A 27,023-nucleotide genomic window follows, 5' to 3' on the forward strand; every position below is an offset into this window, starting at 1 on the left:
TCATCCTAACCTAAACTATGGCTCGCGTGACTCAACCTGAGCTCACGCCCAGCTATGACGTAGGGACACCTAGCACCTAGCACCCAGCCCCACGGGGCGGATTGTGCTGCCTGCATCTCTGAGCATAGCACTGCCTGTCCTTGCTGCCTCACAGGTTTGCTTTTCAGATGGCCAAGGAGTAATTTCAGAGGGCTGGAAAATCTAAAGCATTGTACAGACATAAATCACAATATCCAGAAAGACTTGGTAGTAAGGTACACACCATCATTTGTCTCCCTGAAGTCTGGTAGAATTCAAAACAGAAGTTACCAGGTTATCTAACAAAAAATTTTCTTTTAAATCAAAGTTCCTAAGGTGACTATGCTATTAGCTTAATTTCCTTAGGTCTAAGGATAAAAGTTCTGATTAAGAAGGTGACGCACCAACGGGATTTTCCATACAACTCCCAGCTTTGTAATTCTAACTAGCAGCTCGTTTTTTCACCTGAATACTACTTTCCACCCGTCTTTACTGGAATGAGCGGCACCTCAACCGGCACACATTCAACAGGGACCACCCGCCCCAGCCTTGAGGAAACAAAGGGCAAGACTTTAACAGACAAGCACACAAGAAATTTTGTCTTATGACAATTCCTAAAAGGGACCCCCACAGACGTCTTCACAAATGCTTTCATTTATTCAGCCCCACGAAATGGCTCACTGACGCCCTGCGACACGGACATCGCTGTGAGCACGGCGGGCGCAGGATCCTGGCTGTGCCCGACGGTGTGCCCTGTTGCTTCCCCTTCCTTCCCTAAACTTTTCAGTTTTCTGTTCTAATCCTATTGATCTTCAAAATACTCTCACACTCAAGATTTTAAAGGCAAACATGGTATTTTCCAGTATCAAAAATTCACACCAGAACTTGAAAATCTAAAAAAGCCAAAACAAATTGTTAACACCCACACACATACAACAAACACATCAAAGAAGATAAAGTGACGTATTTTGTGACATAAGAAAAATAATCAGTTTAATAATCACAACAACGTAGCATCAACACGGTAGCAGCCCACCCCAGCCCCACAGGGCCGCCTGTGACATGTGAAGCAGGAGTTTCTGCAGGCCGCCAGCGGGCGCCCCGGCTGTCCGGGAAGTGAAGAACGGCTGGCATTAAGAAGTCCACACAAACCAGGGCAGCTATCCCAGGCCCCAGAGGCCCAGTGCGTGTGGACAAGCACAGATGTCACCGAGTTCAGTGAAATGGGTTTCAGATGCTACATCGCAACAGCGTTTAAAACCGAAAGTGCTTCACATCTATAGGATAAGAAATGGCTTCGTCTCCTCATCCATAAAAGGTGAGAGCAAAGGAGTAACCCTTGGGTAAATAGTGTCCCCTTTAACCTCTGTATCAAATTCCCACCCCCTTGGGAGGTTACACGGTGAAATGTACAGTTATATACAACAGGGCAGGTTTGTAAAAAGAATTGCTCTCAGATGCATTTTTTTCTGCTCCCTAAAAAGCCTAGGAAGATACTGGATCCACAGGGAAAAAAAAAAAGGCAAGGCATTAACACAAGGATCTCAACGACCACCCCCTTCTGGGGGAAGAGACATTAAAAACACAAGTGTTCTTACGAAATACTCCAATCTAATCATTAAGGCAGGTCTGTAAGAGATCCGTCCCGGGGACGTGACAGCAACGTTAATGGTTCCAGGGAACAGGCTGGGGTTAGCTCTGGGCAGGGAGGGCGGCACAGCAATATTGCCTGTCACAAGCGGTGGAGAGATCGGAGGAGAGTTGTTCCTGAGTTAAAATCTGCTTACGACAGCAAACTTCAATACACTCGAATTTCATTGTTTTCCACTGCAATGTCTTATGCATCACCAAAAGAATGACTTATAAAAAAAGAGCTTACCAAAGGGCGGGCGGGGGAAGACTCAATCTTTTCTTGTCCCAGCACTAGTGAATAAAACGCTAGGTATAGGAAATTGGCAATTCTCATTAAAGGTCCCAGTAAGGTGGCCAGGTTCTGAAGCATGGGCCCAGACAGACCCTGCACCCGGGTGAGGGCAGGAAACTGGCAAGGCTTGCTCGGGCACAGAGACTGGGATTAGCAAGGGATGGAAGAACCATCAACAGCCAGAAAACAAACCATCTCCAAAGCCGCCCAGTTCAAAGGCATCAGGATACAAAGGTTTGGGTGCAGTTAAAGGGCAATGTGACCAACACATTGAGAATGAAAAAGTCACATCTGATGCCAAGTGAGTTGTTCTCAGACCTCTGTAAATGCACGGTGTTGCGATTTTGGTTTTAAAATATGTAACACTTGTTCTATGAAACAGTTTATCTCACTTTAAAATCATCCTCTTCAGAGGAAGGGAAGCAAAGGAAAGTGCCTGTGGTCACCATTATTTATTGCGGAAGAACAAAAACCTGGGCCCATGGGCCGCGGTTCCCATCCAGGGCTGCTCAGACTCTCCAGAGCCAGCAGGGCCCGAAAGAGACCAGCCCCAGAAGCCGGGCCGCAGAAAGGCTTCCTTCCTCGTCTCTTTTGCGTTTGGACACAGTGGGGGAAATGTTCCCACAATTAAGCTTTCATTACTTAGTCGAACTCAAGATGTATATTGCTTTATTCTTGCTGAAAGAGGGAAAGTTTATTTTTAGTGAGCACTGAGCCACGCTGGCTGCACCTGATGGCAAAGCAGACCTCAGGGTTGACGCCGCCTGACAGGGAAACCCTACCCGCCAGTATCAGCGTCACAGCATCACCTCCGTCTGCTGTCATCAGCTGCAGTGAGATATAATAAATAACACATTTTATTTACAGGTTCTAGTTAAGATCTCTCTTTGTGGAAGGTGGGGGGGAGGGAGAAACAGTGCATTTTGTCACATTACTGAACTAGCCTATATAGAAAAGTCTGGGTGATCTCCCAAAATGCAGTGAGCACACTCTGACAGCCGTGGTACTTAGACACGGCAGGTGAGAGCAGGCATCTTCTGGGTGGACACGGGGCAGTGCAGGAGATTCCCCCAATTTCAGGGCTGAGTCTCGGCCAGCCAGCGTGCTGCCCTCGGAGCCTGGTGGGTCTGGGACTGTAATACTGCTTTACGAGAAGACTTTTGAATGGGATGGAAGCATCTTTGCAATATAAATAAGGTTAAATTATTTAGACATACTGGAGTGGGAAGTATTTTTATAGCACTGTAGAGAGCATGGTGGTGCAGAACCAACCGGGCATCTACCGGACACTTCCCCACACCTCTGCTTTTGATGGGTACGTGGACAGGGCTTCTAATTCACATGGTGGCAAGGGTTAGTGGAAAGGGAATTCCAGCATGGGGATTAGCCCAGACACAACGACCTTGGGTATGCATCCAAAATGGAATATTTACAAAAAACATGTATATATAATATTTATATATTCAATTGAAAGTCTGGAAAACCAGGACTTTTAGTCAGTCACTGAACTTATTGCAAAATGAGGTAACTGAGATGGTAGCAGAAGTGAGATTAACACAGCTCAGGTCCTCAGCGTATGCGTCTCCTGTCTGGATTCGTCAGTAATGGTCTGACCGTTCAACTCTCTCTGTGTCGGGCCCCAGCTTTCCTATGCACAGAGAGCAGATGCCTTTGTGTCCAGCTCTGCCCTGCAGTCCTGAATGGCACCTGGCTTGGCTCAGGAGTTCCCGGCTTGATCTTGGAGCTGGTCTTCGACAGAAAGAATGAGGGATGTCCTTACAGATTCGTCTCATCCCAAGCAGGATCATTCATGTTCTTCAGAACTTTCCTCACCAGCTTTTCCAGGTCTTTGCGGGCTCTCTGCTCTTCCTCTAAAGATTTCTTCATCTTTTTGTTATCCTGTAAATCAAGCAGACCACAGTACAATCACTACTGCTGGCACGGGCAGGCTTTCCTTTCCCAGATGCACATCCTTCCCGGGACCTCGGGACCTGGATTACTCAGATCCAGTGTGCACCTGCCTGTGGGCTGGGAGGTCGGGGGTCGGCAAAGCTCAGCCACCTGAAAGACACTGAGGTGCTCTTTACTACACAGTTCCTGGAAGCCAAGACAAACTGCAGATGGAAAAACAGTCCTAATGGCCCATATTTATTTCACTTTATAAGTGACAGAATCTCTCTATAACATACCACAAGAAAATGGCTGAAAAGAGCAAATGGGACAGCAACCATCCAACCGCTTCTTTTTACACTTATAAGTACCTTATAGAGTTACATAGAACAATGGAAGTAACAGCCACTGAATGAACACAGGAGTGAATGAGTAAGAACCTGCCTCTGTGCATGTGAACGCAGGCATTTCTTGGATGTAGCAGGTACACACACACACACACACACACACACACACACACACACACACACACAGTGTCCTGCTGCTGCTAGGGGCGAAGCGTGAACAGGGATGTCATCAAATAAGAAAGAGAAGTACCTGGAAGCCACTCTGAACACTGCTCAGAACGGCTGAGAGCGTGTCCAGACCCGCGCGGTGGCCACTGGCTCTCTACCCAGCCCCCACATCCCAGGCCATGTGATTCCCAGGCTGCTCCTCGGCCTACACCCCTCAACCTTCCCTCACCTTGTTGGGCAGCAGACCAAAGCCATTTACACACACAAATTATACACTGATACACAAACACACCTGGTTCGTTAGCCAAGTATAACTGACCCGCTGACTGGCTTCTGAAGCACAAGGACAGTACACTGGCAGAGACTAATCACAAGGGGCCTCTAATAGGACTTTTAACTAGATAGAATTTTAGATATTTTAAATTATAGAATTTGAGATGGTTTATGACATCGAAAACAACCTAGTTAAAAGAAAGAGTTTAAACAAGTCACTTTAAAAAGTCATTTTCTGGTCTATCACACTTACAGAAGACCAATGGTTTTATATGCTGGAATTCGGAAAGACATGGTCTCCTTTTAGTATTTTTTTGCTTATGGACAATCAGTTTTATTTTTAATATAATGTTTTCTTTTTCCTCCCATTAAAAAAAAAGATTAAAAAACTAATTATGACGCACCTGTCTTAATTCTTGGACTTCATCCTTTAATGCATATACAGTATCAACAAGACTCCTGAAATAGGAAACAGAACAAACACATGAACAGCATGAACATCAAGAGAACATACAGAAACTTACCAGGAGACGCCACAAGGCTAAGAGAAGGGACCAGGGCTGCTTGGCCCTACTCACTGCCATAGCTAAATCTACAACTTTAAAACAACCAACTTCTGCATGTGGTGGGTTAAACTCTTAGTCAAAGTTAACTTTAACCTATGAGAAAACTTTTAAAATGCAGTTTCTGAAGCCACAGCACAGCCCCTCGGGGAATTGTCCTGACTCCGCTACCCACTGTGGGGTTGGAGGCCTGCTTTAAAACACCGGAAGACATCTTACTTTTCTTCTATCACAGTCTGGCCATTACTTTTAGTTTCTTCAACTATAATCTTCTCTTCTTCTGGAAGCAAAACTTGTGGAGCAGATTCTTTGCGTGAACCTAAGATGATTTAAAAAAACAAAAAAACAAAAACAAAAACAGAAAAATAACCTCAGGTGAGTATCACAGCAGAACGAAGAAATAGAACTTGACTACACAGTACTACTTAAATACTACATTTCAGTGACTATGTAATAAAAATTTTTCATCAAGACAAGCTAGAGTAGGGCATCTTTGGCCAGTTTTGTCTACTGAGCCCAGGCCTTCCCATGCCCAAAGCCTCACAGAGGAAATACCAGCCTTTTGCAAATTAACAAACTGCAGTTTCTGAATCTGGATTATGAAATCTTTTAAACCCAAAAATATTCAACCGGTGGTAATTTAAAGGTTCTGATCATATTCCTTGGACATTCATCTACATTTTGAGTCATTGTATTATTCAAAGATGTCAGAAAGACATATGAGAGAGACCAAGCAGAACAAACACAGTAAGTGTTTATTAATTGAAGAGCTGGAAATTAAAATATTTAACTCTATGGCAACATTTAAAAATAAAGATATAGCATATGATTTAGAAACAGTGAAATGTATTACTTGGTTCTTTTATGAAAACTTTATTCTACATTCCCCAGAATATAAATACTTTTCTAAATGAAAGTAAACTGTTCACAATGTCAGAGGAACATTTGTACCACTTAACTAACACCTGAACAAAAGCCTACATGGGACTTTGGTTGCTGTAAGATACATACATTACAAATTAATTGGGAAATCCAAATACTCATTTTAAAAGGTAAGGAAAGAGAATCAAATCATATTCTTAAAGAAAAGAATATTTTCTTAAAGATTATACAGTATAACATATACCATTTACAATTTTGAAATATTATATTAGATGCAAATTGGAGGAAAGATTATCTACCACAGCACACAAACACTTGCATTGGTATTGTGATAAGCATTTCTCAACGAAAAAAGTATATTTAATGGTTGAGGTACGTTCATTAATTATAGAAGTGGTAGTTCAACTTGCTTGGTCTTGTTTTTTCCCACTCGCCTTTCGTCTGTCTTCCTAAAAATTTGTTAGATTAGAAGAACAGCACCTGCTGTGCACCCTCATTATCATGGGAAAGTCCGTATTATACAAATGTTTTTAAAAGACAGGATTTTCAAGAATAGCTTTACCAGCATTTTACTGTATGATTACACTCCTCTGAACAGAACAAGATTAGCAACAACTGTCAAAGCTTGATGACAAGAGGGCTCATAAAATGTTCCTGACATGCACAGAGTATCTCAACCATTTCCACGGCGGCACGTGTGGAGCTCCCTGGCCATGTGCTGCCCTTTGTGAATCTGCAAAACCTGCTCCATCCCATCTCAGATTGTGAAATGAGAAGGTCAGGAACTGAGCAAGACTCAGATGTCAAGCTCCTTCGTCATCTCAGGTGTAAGAAGGTAAGACAGAGCTCGGGGTGAGCAATCAAGTACAATGCTATGTCACACAGCACAAGCTCCAAGAGAGACACATGTTACACCAATAAAGGGAAGAGCCTTTATGGGTATTGAGAATAATTTCAGTCTTATGATCAAATGCAGTACTTGGAACTTTGTTTTAAGCTGTAATGGGCTGGCATATCCCCGTATGTTTATAAATGGGTTTGTCAAATACTAATTCAAAGATGCCCCTCTAATGACATGTTCACATTGTGCTACAAACCCCTGGTAGCAAACCTATCACTGTGTGTGGAGGCGGAACCTTCATGCACGCACCCTCACAAGGCGGCATTCCACCCACCCTCACGTACAGTGACCTACATCTCAGGAGTAATTTTTCAGACAGAACATTCAGACAGGACGGCAGCAAGATAGGGTTTCAGAAAGAAACCGATTTTTGAAAACACTAGGCTGACAATATCAGTCTCCCCAGAAATCTGACAAGTTCCAAGAGACCAGGGCTGAAATGTCCCTTCTGGATGAAAGAAGCCTTGCCCGCTCCGGGCACCTGCACCTCCAAGAGGTCACAGGAGAGAACCCTGGGGACTGAGGGCCTACCTTCTAGCCTCTCCTGGTTAATGGGCAATGCTGCTGAGATGTGTGGGCCACACAGGAAAACAGTGAGTGGGATGGAAACTGGTATGTGAGACATTTACAGAGACAGCGGGGGTACTTCCCAGCTGAAGAATTTTCCTGTGCTTCTGCTACAAAAGTGAAAGTTGCCCATGATTTTAGAAGAAAAAAATTTATGTGCTATTTGCCCAGAAATAGTTTTCCCACTGCTATTAATTACCTTGTTGACCTGCTGAGAGCCTAGATAGTTGATGCCTGTGTTTGAGTTAAATCAAAGAAAGGTATTATTTATGTATCTCACATTCAATTTGCAACACATTTCTTCAAATGGATTAGCTAATGAGACAAGTTGAAAAAAAAGTTTTTATGTAACTGCACTTCAGGCAACTTAAATTCTGTATTTCTTTTAAATTTTTCTGCCACTTCTACCTTCTTAAACAATCTGTTTACGTTATGTGTTTCCAGCAGTGAGGTTTTCAAATGACATATAAAATAGAATCACAGAGGATGTTGACATGTCTATGCAGAGGTGCCATGAGGACACTCTGTGGTGATACTTCATCACTTAAGCCACTGAGTCTCAACTTCATTACTTACAAAATAAAACAACAAAACTAACCACTTCTCCAAAGGTGTTCTGAGGATTAATTTGAATCTTACATTTTATAAATATCTTTTCACAGATGAATTCATATAGATAAAAGCCATTCCATTATGCAACATTATTAATCTGAGGAGCTAAATCCTGTAAGAACTGGTATGATGACTGCATATGCATGACACTGGCCTTATTTTTGCAAATATATTTAAAGCACACGAGGACTTACTGATCTATTATAAAAAATATAAGTTTGAGGATGTGATGTTATAGACAGGATGTACTAACTGCTTGATTCCTGAAATGCACTAATGTGAAAAATGGCATCGATGGATCTCTTATGGTGAGTTAGGAGGCTTATAAATGAAGATTAGTCTGCCTGAAAATCCATGTAGTGCTAATAATGTCTAGTGTTAATATAACGTATTTTTCTAAAATGACTGAAAAGTACTGCAGACTTTCAAAAAAACACAAAAGAATATTTTCTAGCCAGGTTTATAAATAAGTGGGCTATTTCTTTAAGAACAATGTTTTAAAAAGTAGACAGATTTAATATGTTATCTCAGAAATTATTAAAGTACTTTTAGAGGCATTAAACACATTTTCCCCAAATGACCTAGATTAGAAAAACAATTTAACAACAGAACTACCACAGAATGTTCTATCACTTTATTTAAAATCCCATTAACAGAGGCTCAGACACAGATGAACACATTCATGATGGTTCTAGTACAGTCAAGATCTGTGTTTCCTAAACTTCTGTGTTTCTGGAGATGAGAGGGGTTCTGCAACACATCATTTTGGGAAATGCTACATGCTACAGCCACTTCTTGGAGATTTAGTGCACCTTTGGCACAATATAGATTTTGATGAAGTTTGTCAAAAAAATTCTTTAATTCAGCATTTCTGAAACTCGTTTTGAGTGGTGTACTTTTTTGTACATCAATATTAACATTAAAATCCTAAAAATGGTTTTCTGGATAACAGCTTAAGAAGTGCTGACTGACCTATCATCTGTCTGTTTCTATAAACACATACACAGAATTGCTGGTTGGCTGTTATTAAATGTTTCTGCATGGAGGTGAGAATAAAAAAAACCATCAATATAATGAAATAATAATTTATGCTTAACACCAACCAAATCCAGTGCTTCTCAAACTTGAGGACTCCAAGAACGTGTCTGCAGATGCTTGGTGTCTTCCCACCAAGGCGTGCCGAGAAGCACTTGCAATGCCAGTTCCACACTACACTGTCAGGGTCACTCTGTGCCATGCAGCTGGAGAAACCAGCAGGCACTGGGGTCCCATGGCAATACTCAAAGGTGTGATCCAGAAGCCTGGGGACATGCTTGTATTAATATGAGCACGAAAGTTAAAATTCTAGATATTTCTGAGAACTCTACCTCCCCTCCCCTAAACATTCACAAATCCCTAGAGAAATGTGGACCTCAGTTTAAGAAACACAGATCTAATCCAGTATTTCTATTTTATAGACGAGATGACTTGCCCAGGCAGTAACAAAGCAGGGACAGCCGCAGGAGCTCAGTCCCAGCACCCTTCTCAGCTGTTACTTGGCTATTATACCATGCCTTATCTGACACACACAACTAAATGTTTCAGGAGTAACACAGCCCGACTGCCAGATCCAGGTGCTTTGTGGTGTGTGTGCATGAATGTGTAAGTCTGCCTGCACCAAAAGCCTAAAATCAGTTTAAGCTTGTCAGAAAAGAATACCTGCCTATCCAGCCAGAGGTCTAGCATAGTTGTTATATTTCTAACATCTGAATCTAATTATAATCAACTGAAACTAAAATAACTTTCGTAATGGAGCAAAAATACTATAAAAACTTTATTTAATAAAATCTCTCAAAAGTCATCTAGGTCACCTTGTTATCTATGGCTAATTTATTTTTCTCAGGAAAAGAAAACAGCGTTCTCCATGTTTATTGTCTGCACCTTGTCCAAGCCCTGCACCTGTCACAGAACTTCTTTTCTTTTATTCTGCTTCATTTTTCTCTTCTTAGCCTGATATGCACTTCATAATACAAAAATGAAAAACTGACTTTAGGCTAAATAAAAAACTTCTAAAGTTGTGCTTTTCCCCATTTATGCACACACACAAAAATAATACTTTCTGGAGACAAACTTTTCAGTGATTGAAAACTTGTTTTTAAAAAAAAAATGGAAGAGGTAAACAAATGAAATAAAAATGTATAAGGAGTGAACTGGTATTGTCCTGAACATATTTAACCTAAGGAAGTGCAACCTTTTCACTCAGGGCAGACAGAAAGTGTGCTACTGACTGGCCTGCTGCCTTTGTTCAGCAAGAACAGCCAAATCACATTCAACTGCAAACTATGCTACTCCCCCTCCCCCATGTAACAAATATTAAAAGCCACGGGCTAGCAAATGCAAAATTTATTTCAACTGTACATAACAGATTTTTTTTTTATAAAACAAACACTTCATTGCCATATGCAACCACAAACAATAATATGCATACTGTACAATACAATGCAACATTCAGATGTACATCCAATGTTTTTCAAATGGTAATCACCTACTAAAAATGGCTTTTCCCATTCACAGTAAAGAGCACAATATATAGATATTTTTCAAGATCTTATACCACTATGTATACATTACTGTGTTTTGACAATTTTATGCAAAACACATAATTAATATAGCTTATTATATAAATGTGGCAAGTGTTATTTCAATGGGAACACCATTTAGGCCACTTGCAAAGGGCCTGATGATGGCTTAAACCTACCTTCGAGTTCAGATTCTTCATCCTTTCATCATAATACTAACTGTACACACAGATATTACAGAACTGCATAAACAGAAGATACTATTATCAGCATAACTAAAGTTCCACAAAAATAGAAACATTGGCCCTTTGAATGCCGTATCACCACTGCCACATGAGAACTGTCTTTTGGGCCTGTGGCACAAATACTTCTTAACCAGGTCACAAAAACTAATGGTGTTAGACATTCAAAACAAATGCAAACAAAGAAAAAGGTTATTATTCTGCAGTGATCTTAGCATCAACAAAAAAGCATCCTCAAAATGCTGTAACTGGTACAAAAAGCATTGATGGTAAATTGTCAAAACTTTGGTGTATAGAATATCAATGAAAATGTCTCATTAAGATAACCAAATGATACTTGACATTAAAAAAAAAGTGCAGCAACTGTATTCCAATGTGTGGTATACATAGCACGTGACAGGCAACCCAAGTTTTACTAAGGCATGGCAAAGGCATCTAAACCAATGCACTAATTATCAGTCTCCAAGCAAACAAAAAGACATTCTACTATTAATATTAGAAAAGAGGATTTTCTATGTAATATAAAACTGAAGGTTGCTTCTAAACCCATTGTATGATATTGAGTAAGTATATAAATTTCATAGTTATCATCATATTTCTCCAAAATTCAATTTGCTATTTGGCTGGACATATATAAAACCCATCTCTACTGGAGATTAATACTGGGCTTTGACTAAATTTAAAGATTGCTCCTCGACTTTCTTATTTATGCTAATTGATATAAAAATATGAAATCTCCAGTTGGCATGAGCAGTTCAGATGCTACCTGGGAATGAACAGTGGCCCTAATGACTTCTGTGCCATCACCCCATTCCATGCAGAAAGAAGCTGCCCGACTTTCCACACAATGTGCTACTGCCAGGATCTCACTAGCACCTCTGGGCTTGTGAGCAGCAGGAACCAGCTTCCAGGATATGACTGATATTGCACCAGAGGTCACTCTGCGCAAACATCAGAACACTGAATACATGGGTTTGGCGAAGGAGGGGGTGGTAGGAAAAGAAATAGCGGCAACCTGGAATTACAGCCACCCTAAAGGAAGGAAGAAACGTTATTCCGGATGCACTGTGGCATCCTGTTTCAGTGAATACTTACAACACAACCATAAGCTTCCATTTTAACACTGAATAGAGTGTATGCATGGGAGAGAACACAGTTCGGCCTCTTAAGCGATGACCAGATGTGGATTTGATGCTACAACTGAATGCAACATGTCACATTCAGTTCTTTTTGAAGCAGAAATTAGTCTGAGTGAGGCCAGTGAAAACTCCTTACAACAAATCCCAGGAAAGTGGGGGAGATTTTCTTATAAGTGAATTACATGGCAACTAGTAAGTCTTCAGTGGACTTCGATATCGATATCCCATACAATACAGCATTAAGATTTTACACTACGGGTTGCTGTAAATGGAGTTTCACTGCAGCTGGTTTGCTGAAAACAAGAATGTGCTCATGGCTCTTGTAAGACAGCGTAAGTACGGATGACAGGGGCCAGCCAGGCTATGACTGAAGCCAAAGCACTCGACTTTTTAAGTCTACCAAAGGCCTCTCTGAACGCAGTCTAGTCTATACTTGTAGAGGCTAAATATTTCAGATTTTAGACTATAGAGGCTTTAGTAGGGAGTAGTATAGGCTTGCTAAGTGCCATATAATAGAAATCACTGCAGTTCAGGAAAGTTTGGTGTGAAGATGAGTGTGAACATCTGAGTCATGACAGTAAGCTCTGCCACTTCACGGCCACAACGCAGGACATGGAAGAGCACAGAGCCGTGAGGTGAGGACATCTCTGAACACACGTGACGCCTGTCCTTCTGTGCACCTGCCAAGGTCCAGAGCCATACACCATTCTGCATGATTACCAGAACACAAGCTCGGAACTGGCCCAGTGCTTTTGCTGCACATCTTCTTGTCTCTCTACAACTACTTCATCAACGTGTTCATCACACGTGAAAAATTTAGGTCCCTGTGTATAAAACCAGGGTCTCCTCCATGTTGTGGCACTTAGATCACAAACCTGTGTGGTTTCAGTATAAAATATAAAAGTGTTCATACAGCTGTATCCAAAAAGAAATGAAACAGTTGCTACACTGAGAATAAAAAAACCCAAACCATTTGGAGCTATAGAACAACTATATCCATTGAGAAAAGCACCCTCAGGTACAGGCTTGTTGAACATACCACCACCCTCAGCAGTCAGGGTCTTAATGTAAACTCGAAGTGGCAGTTAAGCCTCCACAAAGTACAACGGGAAATACCAGGAACACTCTCAAAAGTTGTTAAAATATCACATAAAAGAGACAAGGAACAGCAAGAAAACATCTAAGAAAAGCAGGCTGCGATACCACAAGCATTTGTTAAGAAAAGCTCAGAAGTGCATTAGTTCTGGTGAGAGATATATGAGCAACAGCTCTTACGAGATGCAGAACCCATTCTGTAACTATGGGCTGTCCATATACTGTCATAGTCAGAGTCTTCCGAGAGGTCTGAAGGCTCCAAACGAGAAAGGCTACTGCGACGACCCAAGGAGTCTAGACTTGATTGGTCGTCGTCAGCCAAGACGTGATTATGCATCAGGTCAGTGCCTTGCCATGCTAAGACGGGGTGGGGTGACGTGACAGGTGTGACAGGCAGGGTGGGGTGAGAAGGAGAACAGACAGGAAGAGCCACAACCAAAAACATGGAACAAAAGCAAAAGGTGATGGGAAGAGAAGGAAAAGAGAAAATACTGTTAAAAAATGCAACAATGCATATTTCTCCTTATTTATGGCTGGGTTTTAATAATGAACTTATTAGCACAACCCTTACAATAAAATCAGATCAATTGTTATTTAAATAAGCCTAACACATGATATTGTTTCCAAATTGCTCTTTTTTCAACATATTGCTATAAAGCATTTAAGAAATCTTTTATAAATTACACCCATCTCCAAAAGATGATTCTATAAACACTTGGCAATTAACCAATTCTATTCTATATTCTATTAACAAATAATCTCATTTAGGACATTATCTGTAAAAGGCACCATTTATGTGGCTACTTAAAAATGGCTTCTTATTCAATAAGTAGATGTATTAAATGCAAAATAACATCAAAGGAATTTTGACTGACTTCAACTACACCAAGACTATAAATCCAGGGGGTGGGGAGAATCTAAACTTACCTTATCAATTTATAACCACTGTGAAAATTTCAGAGGAGAGAAAGGTACTAACCAGGGCCCGCGGCCTTCCCAGCACCCACTACCTGCTCTTAGGGCTCGCAAGAGCTCACCACCAGGCGTGGGGACAGCAGGGAACTGACTCTGTTTGCTCTGTCACTGACCCTGAAGCAAAGCTTTGCTGTCAGGAACAGACGTGAACTGGTAATGCCACAATGTTATCAATAAAAGGAGAACAGAAGGAAGTGGTACAAAACAGTAGAAGAGATATAACTCCAGGGTGGCTGCCAACTGTGAGCAATGACCCTGGCCAGGGAGCAGGCTGAGAGGCACACAGGGCTACAGCCCTCACTGGGGAGCTGGGCCCACTGTGCCGAGGCGTGATGGTGCTCGACACACCACAGCAGCCACTGACTCCGTGCCTGTTCCTGCCTCTCATCTAAACGACCTCTGTTCTCACACCACAACAAGAGTCTGAGAAGGTCATTAATTCCTTGAGACAGAAATCAAGACCAAAGACATCTGGTTTATAAAGTCTTCTTGGTATCTAAATATAGACTGAACAGAGGTGAATTTTACATAAATATATATTATCCTTCCAAAAACTGTTGTACTAAGCACTTAATATAAAAAGAGCTGCTTTGATGATGATCCCGTTTCCACAAGTCTTGATTATGCATACCACCTTTCCAGCACAATCGATTTCTCCTCTTACTTCCTGGTTTTTAAAGAGTGTTAAGTTTAAGGATATATATGTAATAAGCCCTCTGAGACCCCAGGGTTGTTTGTCCATAGTATTGATTAAAAACAGAAATCAGTGTATCATCTGAAGCTTTTCTTGCACAGGAAGAATGAAAATACATAATATAGGCAACCTAAGAAAAGGAGCTACGGGCCATTCTCAGGCAGCTGGAAGCAGCAGAGCCACAGGCATACCACAGGGCACTGCCGCTCACCATGAAGACACGTGGCCTGCGCTGTGACACACACGGAGCTCACATACAGCTGTCCTTCGGAATGCTCCGGGAATTGGTTCCAGGACTCCCCTCAGATACCAAAATCCTTTGATGCTCAAGTCCTTGATATAACCTACACACATCCTCTCATATGCTTTAAATCATCTCTAGAGTACTTATAATACCTAATACAATGTAAGTGCTATGTAAATAGTTGGTATTCTGTATTGACTTTTAATTGTATTATTTTATTGCTGTATTATTTTTGTTTCTTTTCAAATATTTTTCATCTACGATTGGTTCAATTTGCAGATGCAGAACCCAGGAACATGGACGGCCAAATGAATCTGGTCTGTTTAACTGAGACTATTGAGTTAAAAAATTTTAAGTAATTGAAATTGAGATGACTTAAAAAAATTTCAAATTCAAAATCCAAAACTCTATGGCCGTATCTTATAATCTATTATTTAAAATATAATCACTGTCAAATTATGAAAATGTAATACCTTTAATCACAATGTGTATTTATAAGTTACTGCTCGATTATACATATACTTATTCACATTTTGACAGTTTACCCAGGCCTTTTCATTTCTTCCCTATTCTGCTAAGTATTACTACAAATAGGTGTTTCTACTGAAGTATGGACAAAAGAAGGACAGTGCTGACCCTTGGCAAAAAGTCTTAATGTCACAGGTGGGATATGGTACAGTACTGGTAAATACTGGAAATGGTAAAAAAAGATGTTTCTAGATAATCCACAGATTCTACCTGGGATTTAACCCTGCCAGCCCTATCGTCACAGCTGTCCTCTTCGACAAAAGTAAAACAATTAAAGTCCTTCCCCACCTTATCCTTTCTTTTAGTGTTAGGTTAAAATAAGACATGACACTAATTCGAACCCACACTGCAGGTGACGAAAATGAAGAGGTGAGATAAATGATCTGCCCAAAGTCAAGGTGGAAAGAGAATCGAATCTTAAAGTCTAATAGAAAACAGGTTTTTATGCTGAAGTAATATATAAATCATCCAGTTCTTTAAAAAAGAAGAACAAAAAACACCAAAAGCAGCAGCAGGACTTAAAAGGACGAGCTGTGGCACCCATGCCCAGCACTGCATGCCCACAACCTGTCGGCCCTCTGGGCATGGGACGCCTGCAGAGGGGAGCAGCCTCTTCCCTGAACAGACAGCACGCACTGCTCCGTCAGCTGCCACCACACTGCGTTTCACTTTCAACCACTGGGGAAGAGTTAAAGGAAAAAAAAAAGCCATCCTGTTCACACACTGGATAAAAATTTTTTCACAGACATTACACATAAGACACAGGTAAATTCTGTGGTTTAGAAATCTACCAAATACATTAGTTGTTAATTTCTGAAAATTAAGGGGAAAAAAGCAATCGCTAAAAAAAGAAAAAGCTAAAAGAAGCCTTGCTCTAGCTTTATATTTTGGACAACAAGCAGCCAAAAAAAAAAAAAAAAAATCTCAATACTATAACAATAATTTAAATAGCTGAAATAAAGGCACTAATCTTCCACTGTCTTTTAAACACATCCTCTTTAAGCAAAGTAAGTTTTCTGGCTGTACCTGATACGTAAATATTTTGTAGCACAACGTTATCTAGAAAATCACGCACGGCTTCTTTGCCTACAGCTCAGATGAGCAGGGCCCGAGGCTCACGCAGCCACACTGCTTGCTCCCCACTGGCGCACTGCACTAGGCAGAGTGCAGTCTCCTTCAGATTGTCACTTGAAACAAAACAGAACAAATCACCCCAATGCCCAGGGAATTACTGTGAAACTTACTTGAATTGAGGGTTTGCCGTGTTTTCGCGCTTGTACAGTAAGCTTCAATGACTTTCAGAATCTGAGCATCTTCTTCCAAAGCAGCCGTGCCTGTCAAGAGACACATGACACTTCACAATCTAACTCAGTCACTCATACAACTAGCAAGACAGATGCAGTCAGCAACTCAGCCAAAAGTGACAATTAAGAGAACCTCTCCTTTTATTTTCTTGTCAGGTAACTGTTTTCTAAATACTTACAAAATAGTTACATTCAAAAGAGTTTTTAGTTTTTTAAAAACATTTTATCTGCAATGTATGTGGCAAAGGGCTGACATCCTAACTCACAAAGGCTGCCTACTGACCCATAAGAAAAGAGCATCCCCATTTCCAAATCAGAAAGGGCAAACAAGAGGAATAAGCACATCACAAAATAAGAACACAGTAAATAAGGAAAGACGCTCAGTCTCACGAAAACAAGAAATGAACACTTGAATACTGTCTTCATGTTTTTACACACCAGCCTGACAGAAACAAGCCTGTGATCTCGTACTGACGTGGACAGAGGGAAAGGAGAAGCTTCAGCTGGCTGGTGGGAGCCACAACAGGCACGGCTCTCTAGAAGGGCGGTCTGACCGTATCATCGAAGGCTCTAGAAGCATTCCCTCTGATCCACAAAATCCCACTAGAATTTAACCTAAGGCTGTTGTAAAGCCTTAGGTTGTAAAGCTTGTAAAGCTGTTGTAAAGCTTGACCTTAGGTGTTACTCCAGAGCTCTTCCTTAAATGGTGGGTTATCTGGACACAGCTTCATCTCCACTTAGCGATCACAGGCTCTGAGGGTAGAACCTTCTGGAGTAACAGCAGCCAGTGGCAGCAGCATCAGGCAGAGCCTCACACCCACCTAGTGCTGACTGAGTATCAAACAGACTACCCAGACTCGATCTTGTGGGTAAACTGCTTCTTTTCTATATTTTTTTTCTATATTTTCTAAGATTTTACTTGAATAAATATTTTAAAAGGCTTACTTTAACAAAAAATGTGGAAAGAATGGAAGGTGAAAATATTTATAGCTGTATAATTTGTTAAGCCTCAATGTCACTTTAAGGAAGTAAAATACATACAAGCCAAACTAAGTATTTATAGTATCAAAAGTTTAAGAGCTATTAAGAAAAAGATTTGAATTTCACTAACTGGGATCATTTAACAGGTTTCCTATTATAAGCTACTCTTTGAAGAGTAAGAAAGGCAACATTTAAGTAGCTGGATCCCATGAAGGGCACGTGCACAGCAATCCCACAGGCAGGAGAACGATCTTCACGGGGACATGACCTGTCCCACTGACTAAGACAAGGCACAACAGGCAAAGAAAGACTGAGGACGGTGGCTTCCCACGGCCGACCACCCTCACTGATGGGTTTTTCATCACAAAGGTAGGACGAGAGCTCATTAACGAGAGGACAGCACACATTTTCTCTGTGGCACTGTTTCACAAACTAGAAAAATGTCTAGGATTCTGAATGTAATAAAGCTTAAAGTAACTTAACAAAATTACAACCTGACTTCAAACAACTAGTGAGACAGATGCAGTCATCGACTCAGCCAAAAGTTTACTAAGTACTTACTATGCACAAGGCACTACTTACATAGAGATCATTTATATCAAACTACTTTTCAGTCCACACTAAATGTTCAGTTTATCCCATGGGTCCCTCCTTAAATTCCTCTCCCTAACCTGCTAAGACCATCTCAGGCCCTCTGTTTCCTGTCTTCTGTGTCTATGCGACCTTATGCCTGAAATGCCACCTAAGCCCTGAGTACACTCTGGAACTCTCAGCACCAGCCCCGAACTTTCCCGAGGGTCAGAACCATGTGTGGGCTGTCTACCTGACACCGCTTCCTTCCCACTGCAGCTCATGGGACACACCCTGCCGCTGCACAGCTGAGAGCCGTGGCCCTGTTGACCATGGTCAGACGGCGCTCCGAGGACAGCTGTCCTGTGCACTGTAGAATGCTGAGCAGTGCCCTGGTCTCTACCACTTGACAGCAGCAGCATCCTCCCCAGCTGTGACAACTAAAATGTCTTCAGACACTGCTAAATGTCCCCTGGGGGCAAATCACGCCAGCTGAGTACTGCTGCAAGTTTCATCTTCACCGAACACCTGCTCCAGCCCACCACCTCTCACCCTCACAATCTGATTCCATGCTTTCATCTTTGGCCATCCACTTTCCACATGGCAATCAGGTCCCTGATACAAAACTGAGCTGTGGCTGCCCACTGCTCAAGGCGTCCAAGTCATGGCTTGCTCCACGGGGGGCAGACAGCTCTGGCCCACAGAGCAGCCTCCACTGTCCCTTTAACACACCATGGGGCTCCTGTCCAGGGTCTCTGTGACCAGGCCAGAGCGCCCTCCCCAGACTTGACTTGCTGCTTCCTCAACCTGTCTCTACTCACAATGCCCCTGACCAACAACCCCTGAGCCCTCCCCACCAGGCCTCTGCGGCACTCCACAGCCCACACACTTCATCGCCCGCCCCCCTGTTCTGTTCCTTGTCTGGATCTTTCTCCCAAAATGCAGGCTCCACAAGGACAGGATTTCTCTTTCAGCCACTGACAAATCCCTCGCCCCAGCACATGAAGGTGTGGACGTGTCAAGTGAACGACTACTCATTTGCAGCCAGGTCCTGACGCCCATCAGGACTTCACATGGACGGTGCCAAGACACTGCTTGTGGAAGGAGGTGGCCCACAGAACATCCCAAGTCAGGGACTCTGGCCCCTTCTGAGAGGATCGACAGCACAGCCAGTCAGGGGAGACCGGGCAGGCGTTCCGGCCGGGTCTTGGGTCTTGGGTCTTGCTGCTAGACCCCCGGCCTCACCCACCTCGGGAGGGGCTCTGGAGCGCGCTGCCCTAGGGTCAGGACCTGAACTGCCGAGGGGAGGGACCCAACTGCGGTGCCTGCTGCCGTGGTGTTGGGAGACAAGGTCGGGAGGGAATGCACTGGCACAGTCGAGGAGCCGTCCTCTCACTGAGCAGACGGGGGGAGGCCCATCACAGCTGCAGCTACTGGGCCACTCTGGCGCTTTCCCCCAAGTTCTCATGAAAAGAAACATCTCTCCCACAAGCCTCCTTGTGGAAATGGATCCCCTCAGGGCCCCGATGGGTGCCATGAAGAGGAGGAGAAATGACTGGCAGTTGCAAAGACCCAACACAGGCCTCTCCCGCCAGCTCGCTGACAATCCCTCCTGAGGCTGGGGGAGGTGGAATGAGGGGCACCGGACAGGGCAGTTTGAGTCAGACAGATCCCAGGGGACAGACCCTGGGCCTTCCCTAAGGCTGGCCCATCTCCCCTCCCAGCGTCTTCCTTCAGTACCAAGCACCCCACAGCCTCTGCCCATGAGCACCCCTCCCAGCGGTCACCCCTAGGGAAGGCCCAGTCACTGGAAGAAATGGGCCGGGGGACGACAGTAAATCTTTCTAATCACTTCTTCTAGAAACAGTTCTACTCATTCCAAAGTCATCGCGTGAGCACCTGATGGGTGTAGGGTACTCACTGTGAGCGGCTGTGTGAGAGACCTGGAGCTGGGTCATATGCTGCCTTGGCCTCTCCTATGTCCATCCCTGAGTGGTGGACACGAGACAAGCACACACCTATCTCTAGCAGAAAAGAGACCCACAGCAAAAGAACAGGGTGATCGGTGTAACTCTGACTTGAGAAAGTAAGTCACGCTCCTGGTGGGTGGAGAGTGCGCTTTGGGAATCACAGCACTTAAAGCAGAAGAGCAGGCAGGACCCCCAGAGCTAAAGCCCAGCCCCGGTTCAGGCTCCTAGATAAATGCAGGGCTCCAAGGCTGTGTGTGCTACGAAGCACGTGCGTGTCACCACTGACATTTAGAAACTGCCCCTGCCCAACCAGGCAAACGCACAGCGGCTTGTTTCTCTCGCTGCCTCACGGTGTAGTCCATGGAAAGCCACCAACCCGCTCCCTCCCATAACCACTGTGGCTGCACAACAAGGAGGCACGTCCTCCTCATGCACCCAAGGGCACTCACTTTTCCGCAAGGCAAACTCCTCGTCCGAAGGCTTCCGTTCAGGCTTGCGCTTAGGCAGCAGCTTTTTCATGGTCTTGGGACTCTTACTAAGATCCTAGGGAAAGAGAAAGAAAAAATGTTGCCATAACATGACTGGCCAAAGCCAGTCATTTCTACTGGCGTATCAAAAAGGGTTGCTGTTAATTAACGGAGAAATATTAAATTATTATAACCACTGTTAAGAGCTTCCTACTTCTCTCATACTTTTATTTTTCTTTGTTAGCTGTTGAACGTTCATTTAAAGTCAATAGGGCATTTTCAGTATTAGTCACTGGCTAAAGTTTCTTAACTCTAATAAAAATCCTCGCGTGACTTGGATCCCATGACAACAGGGGTATTAACAGCAGGCAGGCTGGTGGCGTCTGGAGAGGAGAGAAAGGGCCGGTGGCCTGTGCAGACATCTGGGGGTGGGGGACTACCAATTCTGGAGCAGACCCACCTGGCACAGCCAGCTAGAAAGAGACAAGGAAACTAAGGATATTTTTTAAAAGACAGACAAGTAAAAATAACAAGTCTTAACTTTAAGAACAGATTTTTGAAGTCGCAAGAGAAAAGAAGAGAAAGTGAGTGATGCTCCCTGGCCTGGAGTGCAGAGGACAGTGCAAGGGACTCGCACTGGCTGCGCTCTACATGCACGGTCACACTGGTGCAGAGCACGTCCAAAGTGGGACGGTCCACCCTCACCTCTGGAACACATCTCCTTACACAGTGCAGAAGACAAAGGGAAAACTAAGTGAGCAAGACAAGCATCTATTAATATCGGTATCAAAAATGGCCAAATCCATATCATTTCCATCATACAAACCACTTGTGAACCGTAACCAAAACTCAGAACGTGAGATGTGCTTTGGAATGAACCAGACTGAAAACACAGAGAGAACAAAGCTTGATTTTTAAAGTTATCTTTTAAAAATCTTTTCTGTAAAAATAAAAATTTTAAAAAGCTCTTAAAAATGTAGCAGAAATCAGTTCCTAAAGAAACACATACACTTGCTATATGGCTTCCTGAATTCAAAGCAAACAGAAGATGACCTTGGGCAAGCCACCTCCAGCCCCTGCACATGTGTCAGGGCCCTGGCCGGCACACCCTACTGGTGACTCCTAGCGCCAGGCTCACGGGCTGCTGTGTGGCTCTGCATGACCTTTCTTTCCTGACACTCCACTCTGTAAGATCACTCGATATTCAGAGGCATCAGTAATACTGGAAGTTCCAACAATAATTAGAAGTTCGAACACCTTTCCTCTCCTGTAGAGTCTGGCAAAGCAACTGCAGCCAGATTTATCAAACTCAGAATATCTATGTTTACCTCAATACCTCTTCCCTCACCCTGTGCAGTTCTTTGCCCAACAGTTTTACCCCAATTTTCCTCCCTAGTAATTTAATCTCCACCAGCTCTTGCCTGCAATATCTCACTTTTCTTTACACTGTACATACTGACCTACATAATAAAGGACACCCATGTTCTTCAAGTAACTGCCCATGATAAAAAAAATTCTAACTTAAGCACATGACTACCAGCAAGATATCTATCATAAAATGAAACTCAGTAAAAACTAAAAAAAAAAAAAAAAAGGAAAGCTTTGATTATAATTTCTTACATAGTACTTTTCCACGGGTCTTAAAAAACTTAGGGCCACTAGTGGGAACATAGAGAGGGTCTGCTCCAGCTCCCTTGGCAAATGTGGGCTAGACTGGATGGACATGGGGTCGCAACACCAACACACACGCTTACACTCACATACTGACTTTCCTGCTCACACTCACGACTGCATTCACATGACACTCTTACATTCACACTCAAGCTCGTGCTCATATTCATCCCCATGCTGACTCATGCCCACACTCACGCTGGTACCCACACTCACTTCCATGACCACACTCGTTGCCATGCACACTCATGACCACATTCTCATACACGCACTCACAACCACACTCCTTCTCATACACTCCTGCTCATGCCATTCTCCTACACTCATAATCACACTCATTCTCAAAACTATACTCATTGCCACATTCATAACCACACTCATTCTCACACTCATAACCACACTCATTCTCACTCATTTTCATAACCACACTCATTCTCACTCATAACCACGCTCATGCTCATAACCACATTCTCACTCATAACTATGCTCATTCTCACTCATAACCACACTTATTCTCACTCATAACCACGCTCATTTTCACACTCATAACCACACTCATTCTTACTCATAACCATGCTCATAACCAACACTCTCACTCATAACCACGCTCATTCTCACGCTCATAACCATATTCAATCTCACAAAAACCACACTCAATTATCAGCTTCCTCAAGTGAAAATATTTCTCAGAATACATTTCTCAAAACACTTCCTTTCCTCATCAAGTTGGCTTAGGTAAAGGTACATGAAATTGTTAATACTTATTTATGGATAATAATTGGATTTTAACTGCACCTAACAAATGTCAAAATACAGGATCAGAATGGAGAAAAATGAAGACCACATGATGATTTCCTACACATCAAAGAGAGGAGCTGCCTTAAATAATTTTTTTTTCATTTTTGTTTATAAATGTTCTCTTCAGCTCAAATAGCTTTTGGTGACAAAATGTAGGATTCTTAGACAGGATCAAAACCAAAAAAAAAGGTCCTAAGGTGCAGGAGAATAGCATGCAGAAATAAAGTGACATCCCTCATGAACTAGAAGTTAAAAAACCATGTCGGGCTCAGCCTCCTCCTAGCTCCTGCCCCCGCAGGGGCCTTCCTCGGGTCAACAGATAAAGGTCCCTCCGTGTCAGAGAGGATCGGACGCTGCACACACCCTCCCCGTGCAGGTTTACTGCAGACCTCCCAGGCCCTCGAAGCAACAGAGTGAATGACAAGAGAAGGATGGCATCCCTCCTTCATGGTTCTAGAGAGCAAGTCTCTATTTCGTTATGCACAGGGGACCGATCTCAAGGCATGCTCACTGTCATCCAGCTGTCTGAGCAGCTGCAGGACCTCACCTCCTTGTAGCAGAGGGCAGCGGAGGGCCGGAGGGGAGGTGCAGGCCGCAGGCAGCTCAGGCTCCAAGGCTTGGGAGTTTTCGGAGGCTCCAGGGGTCCCCAGTTGATGGTGGTGTGTGGGGTGCCATGGTGGGAGGGGTGGGGGAGCGTGTGGTAGGTGGGCGCCAGTGGTACAGGCTTGCTGTCCGCGTGCTTGCTGGACGGAGTGACCGGGTGGGAGGGGAGCTGCCAAGGGCACAGAGCAGGAAGGGCAGAGACAGAACGTGAGACTCCAGCATGCTCGCAAAAGGACACTTCATTTATACTTTATCCCGTTCTTTAAAAACACTTCAAGTGACATAAGCCCCGGGTTATCATTTCTTTTAGATCTCTGACTCTTGGCACTCAGTTTCTAGGCCACAAGCCTCCCCACAGGGTGGGCTCCCCCACAGCATCTGCTCTGGCCAGGAGAGGCAGCTCTCTGCCGCGGCCAACACTCAAACACTCACTCCATGGGCCACATTTATTTGCACAGAGTAAGATCTGAAAAATCTACTTCCTTAGCATATCAGAATTTCACAAGAATAGGTGTTCCCTGAACCAGAAACAAGACTATAGGGGACGGTAACCCTCCCACCTGCATATTGTTCACCACCTGGTGATAAAAGGGTTGGAAAAAACTGGGGCCTGACTCTTAGATCTGTTTTTTTTTTTAAAAAAATAAGTTTCCCTGGCACACAGCAGGCCTGCTCCTCTCTATTTACAGGGCAAAGGGCAGTTGCAACACAGATCCATAAAGCCAAAAATATGTATTACTCTCTGACTCTTTATAGAAAATTGCTAATAGTTGGAATAAAATAAATTATTTTATTGAAAAACTCAGCTTTAATCAAAACAAAGTTATTCAAAAATCTAATTTCTCAGGGGAAGGTATTACTAATGAGGTTTATATTCCTGGAAAGCCCAAAAATATTCCATCACCCTGACAGATAAATGAGAAAAATTACATAAGTAACACTCGCCAATGACCTTAAATCAGTCAGTAACAGTAGAGCGGGAGAGCGCACTGAACGGTTCTATGCACTGAAGTCTGAGTGAGGTCACCATCCTAAAGACTCCAACAACATCTGACACACAGTGGAAGGGAAGCCTCCCCAACAGTCAATACCATGGTTTCAACAAGGGAATAAATTTTTTCAAGGATCACATTCCAGCCCTCGCATGGGGGAGGGAAGTGTGAGACTCGTATCATGCTACACATCTACTACAAAGTAATTTTTTTCAAACTAAATAACTTACAGGTGAATAAAATTATACACTACATCCCTCCTAGCAATAATGTCATAGTAAGTAATGTTTGGTTTTGTTTCGCCTTACTTGAAAAAGTCAAAAGAGGTATGCTTTATGCTAAGATCAGAATATGATTTAAGTTGGATACAGGTGGATCACAGGGAGGATATATAATCCCACAAGAGACTCCCTAGAATGCACATTTCAAACGGGAGGTGGCGCAGTGCCTGCCCTGCTGCAGGGACACCTTCCCAGCCACCAGAGACATGACAGCAAACACTGAGATGGAGGGCTCAGCCACAGAGAAAAGTTTCCTTGACAGGAAATTTTATAAAGTCGAGTTTCAGGGTGTTATTGAAAATCTGAATGAAAACGCATCTCCACTATTCTTTACAAACACACACATGTACATACATATGTCCCAGGGATAAATTTAGTGCCCTGAAAGCTAAGTGTTTCTGTATTTTTAAAAGAATAGAGAAGTTACAAATGGCATAACCATTCAAAATATAATGTCAGCTAAAGCAAATGAGTAGTTTTAACCTCCAAACTGTGTTGTAAAAATAGTGAGACCATGAAACTTCGAGCAAAATGTTACACTACAGCAATCCTTCTTGAGCTAAAGCTTTAATATGAAGGATAACAAACGAGAAAATGAGCTACAGGGTAGGAACTATCCTAATAAGCTAACAGGGATGTGAGGAAAATCTACACATTGAAAATGCCTACAAAATCCTAATTTATTCTTTAAAAGGTTTGCCCAGTTTTTCAATATTACTTGATAAAGATAATGAATATTAAAATAATACCAAGTTCTTAAGCACAAAATATCAGCAAAGAGAAGTTTAAACGCTGAAACTTTGGTGTTGATCTATTTTGAAATATTATAGAAGTCTCTAAAACTCCAAAGAGCAGTTGAGCTATTCCAAGTAAAAGATAAACGAATTTCTTAAAACAATAAGTCAAAAATGATAAGTTATGCCTTTAACAGGAATCTGGCCCTTATCATCATCATGACTTACTTTGTGTTTTCTTAAACATAATGATTACAGTTAAAATTCTCAGGAAAATCATCTAGGAGTGGTGGTTCTTGGGGGGTTTTGCACAAAACTCCCCACGATAGTCTTCTAGTGGCCACTCTGAGCAGAGACAGCTTCCTACCAAGCATCCCCGAATTCCGTGTGAGGATGCACAATTTAGGGCTGTTTCATAGGAACGGTCATCATGAATCGAGGGGCAAATACTTGTAGAGAAATATGAAGCAAGTATTTTGCATTCTTGATCCAAATATTGATTAAGCTTTAAAGCACTTGAGTGGACAGTTTAACCCCAGGCAGCCCCCGCTTAGTCTGGAAGGAGGAGAGGCACGAGAGCCCTTACAGTGTGGGAGGGCACAGAGTGAGGCTTCACGGTGGGGTTTCCGACAGATGTGACTTTTGTCTGCTTCTGCAAGTGGTCCACCCACTCATGCAGATCCTGCTGATTGTTGCATGACACTAATATCCGCTCGATCATGCTCCCTAAAAGAGATAAGAACAAAATAGGCCACAGTGGAAATACAGGTAGAAAGTGCACACATGCACACACCCCCCAAGTATCACTCAGCACCGCTTAAACATCACCTTCTGAAATACACAAGCAAGAACCTGCATGCGGATGACAAGCTACCTCTCTCGTCCCCGTGACAGCATTCACACAGTTTGTGCCTATCACCTGATATTTCAAATGCATTTCTATGATTTTCACTGTCCTCAAGCTTTGTGATTGTCATTCCTGTCGTTGGTAGCTTTCCCTAAAAAAGAGCCCCCCCACAAAAAAAAAACAAT

At 42.9% G+C, this 27,023-nt stretch overlaps 1 protein-coding gene across 5 annotated transcripts in view; it reads right to left on the reverse strand.

The window, feature by feature from the left end:
• Positions 1 to 994: 994 nt before the first annotated feature.
• Positions 995 to 27,023, reverse strand: part of ARHGEF7 (Rho guanine nucleotide exchange factor 7) — a 163,133-nt gene continuing 137,104 nt past the window's right edge. For 4 of the 5 annotated variants that reach the window (XM_045567471.1, XM_045567474.1, XM_045567473.1 and 1 more), the window contains 8 exons: positions 26,911 to 26,989; positions 26,578 to 26,717; positions 23,929 to 24,153; positions 20,895 to 20,988; positions 16,865 to 16,954; positions 5,403 to 5,502; positions 5,025 to 5,079; positions 995 to 3,841 (listed from right to left, as the gene is read on the reverse strand). In XM_045567471.1, the coding sequence (XP_045423427.1) occupies positions 3,719 to 3,841; positions 5,025 to 5,079; positions 5,403 to 5,502; positions 16,865 to 16,954; positions 20,895 to 20,988; positions 23,929 to 24,153; positions 26,578 to 26,717; positions 26,911 to 26,989 (906 nt within the window). In that variant the 3' untranslated portion in view covers positions 995 to 3,718. Of the gene's footprint in view, positions 3,842 to 5,024; positions 5,080 to 5,402; positions 5,503 to 13,359; positions 13,537 to 16,864; positions 16,955 to 20,894; positions 20,989 to 23,928; positions 24,154 to 26,577; positions 26,718 to 26,910; positions 26,990 to 27,023 lie in introns of all 5 variants that reach the window. The other variant, XM_045567476.1, reaches the window with a different exon arrangement.

Source organism: Lemur catta, chromosome 13 (genome assembly GCF_020740605.2).
Source record: "Lemur catta isolate mLemCat1 chromosome 13, mLemCat1.pri, whole genome shotgun sequence".
NCBI classification, from domain to species: domain Eukaryota; kingdom Metazoa; phylum Chordata; class Mammalia; order Primates; family Lemuridae; genus Lemur; species Lemur catta.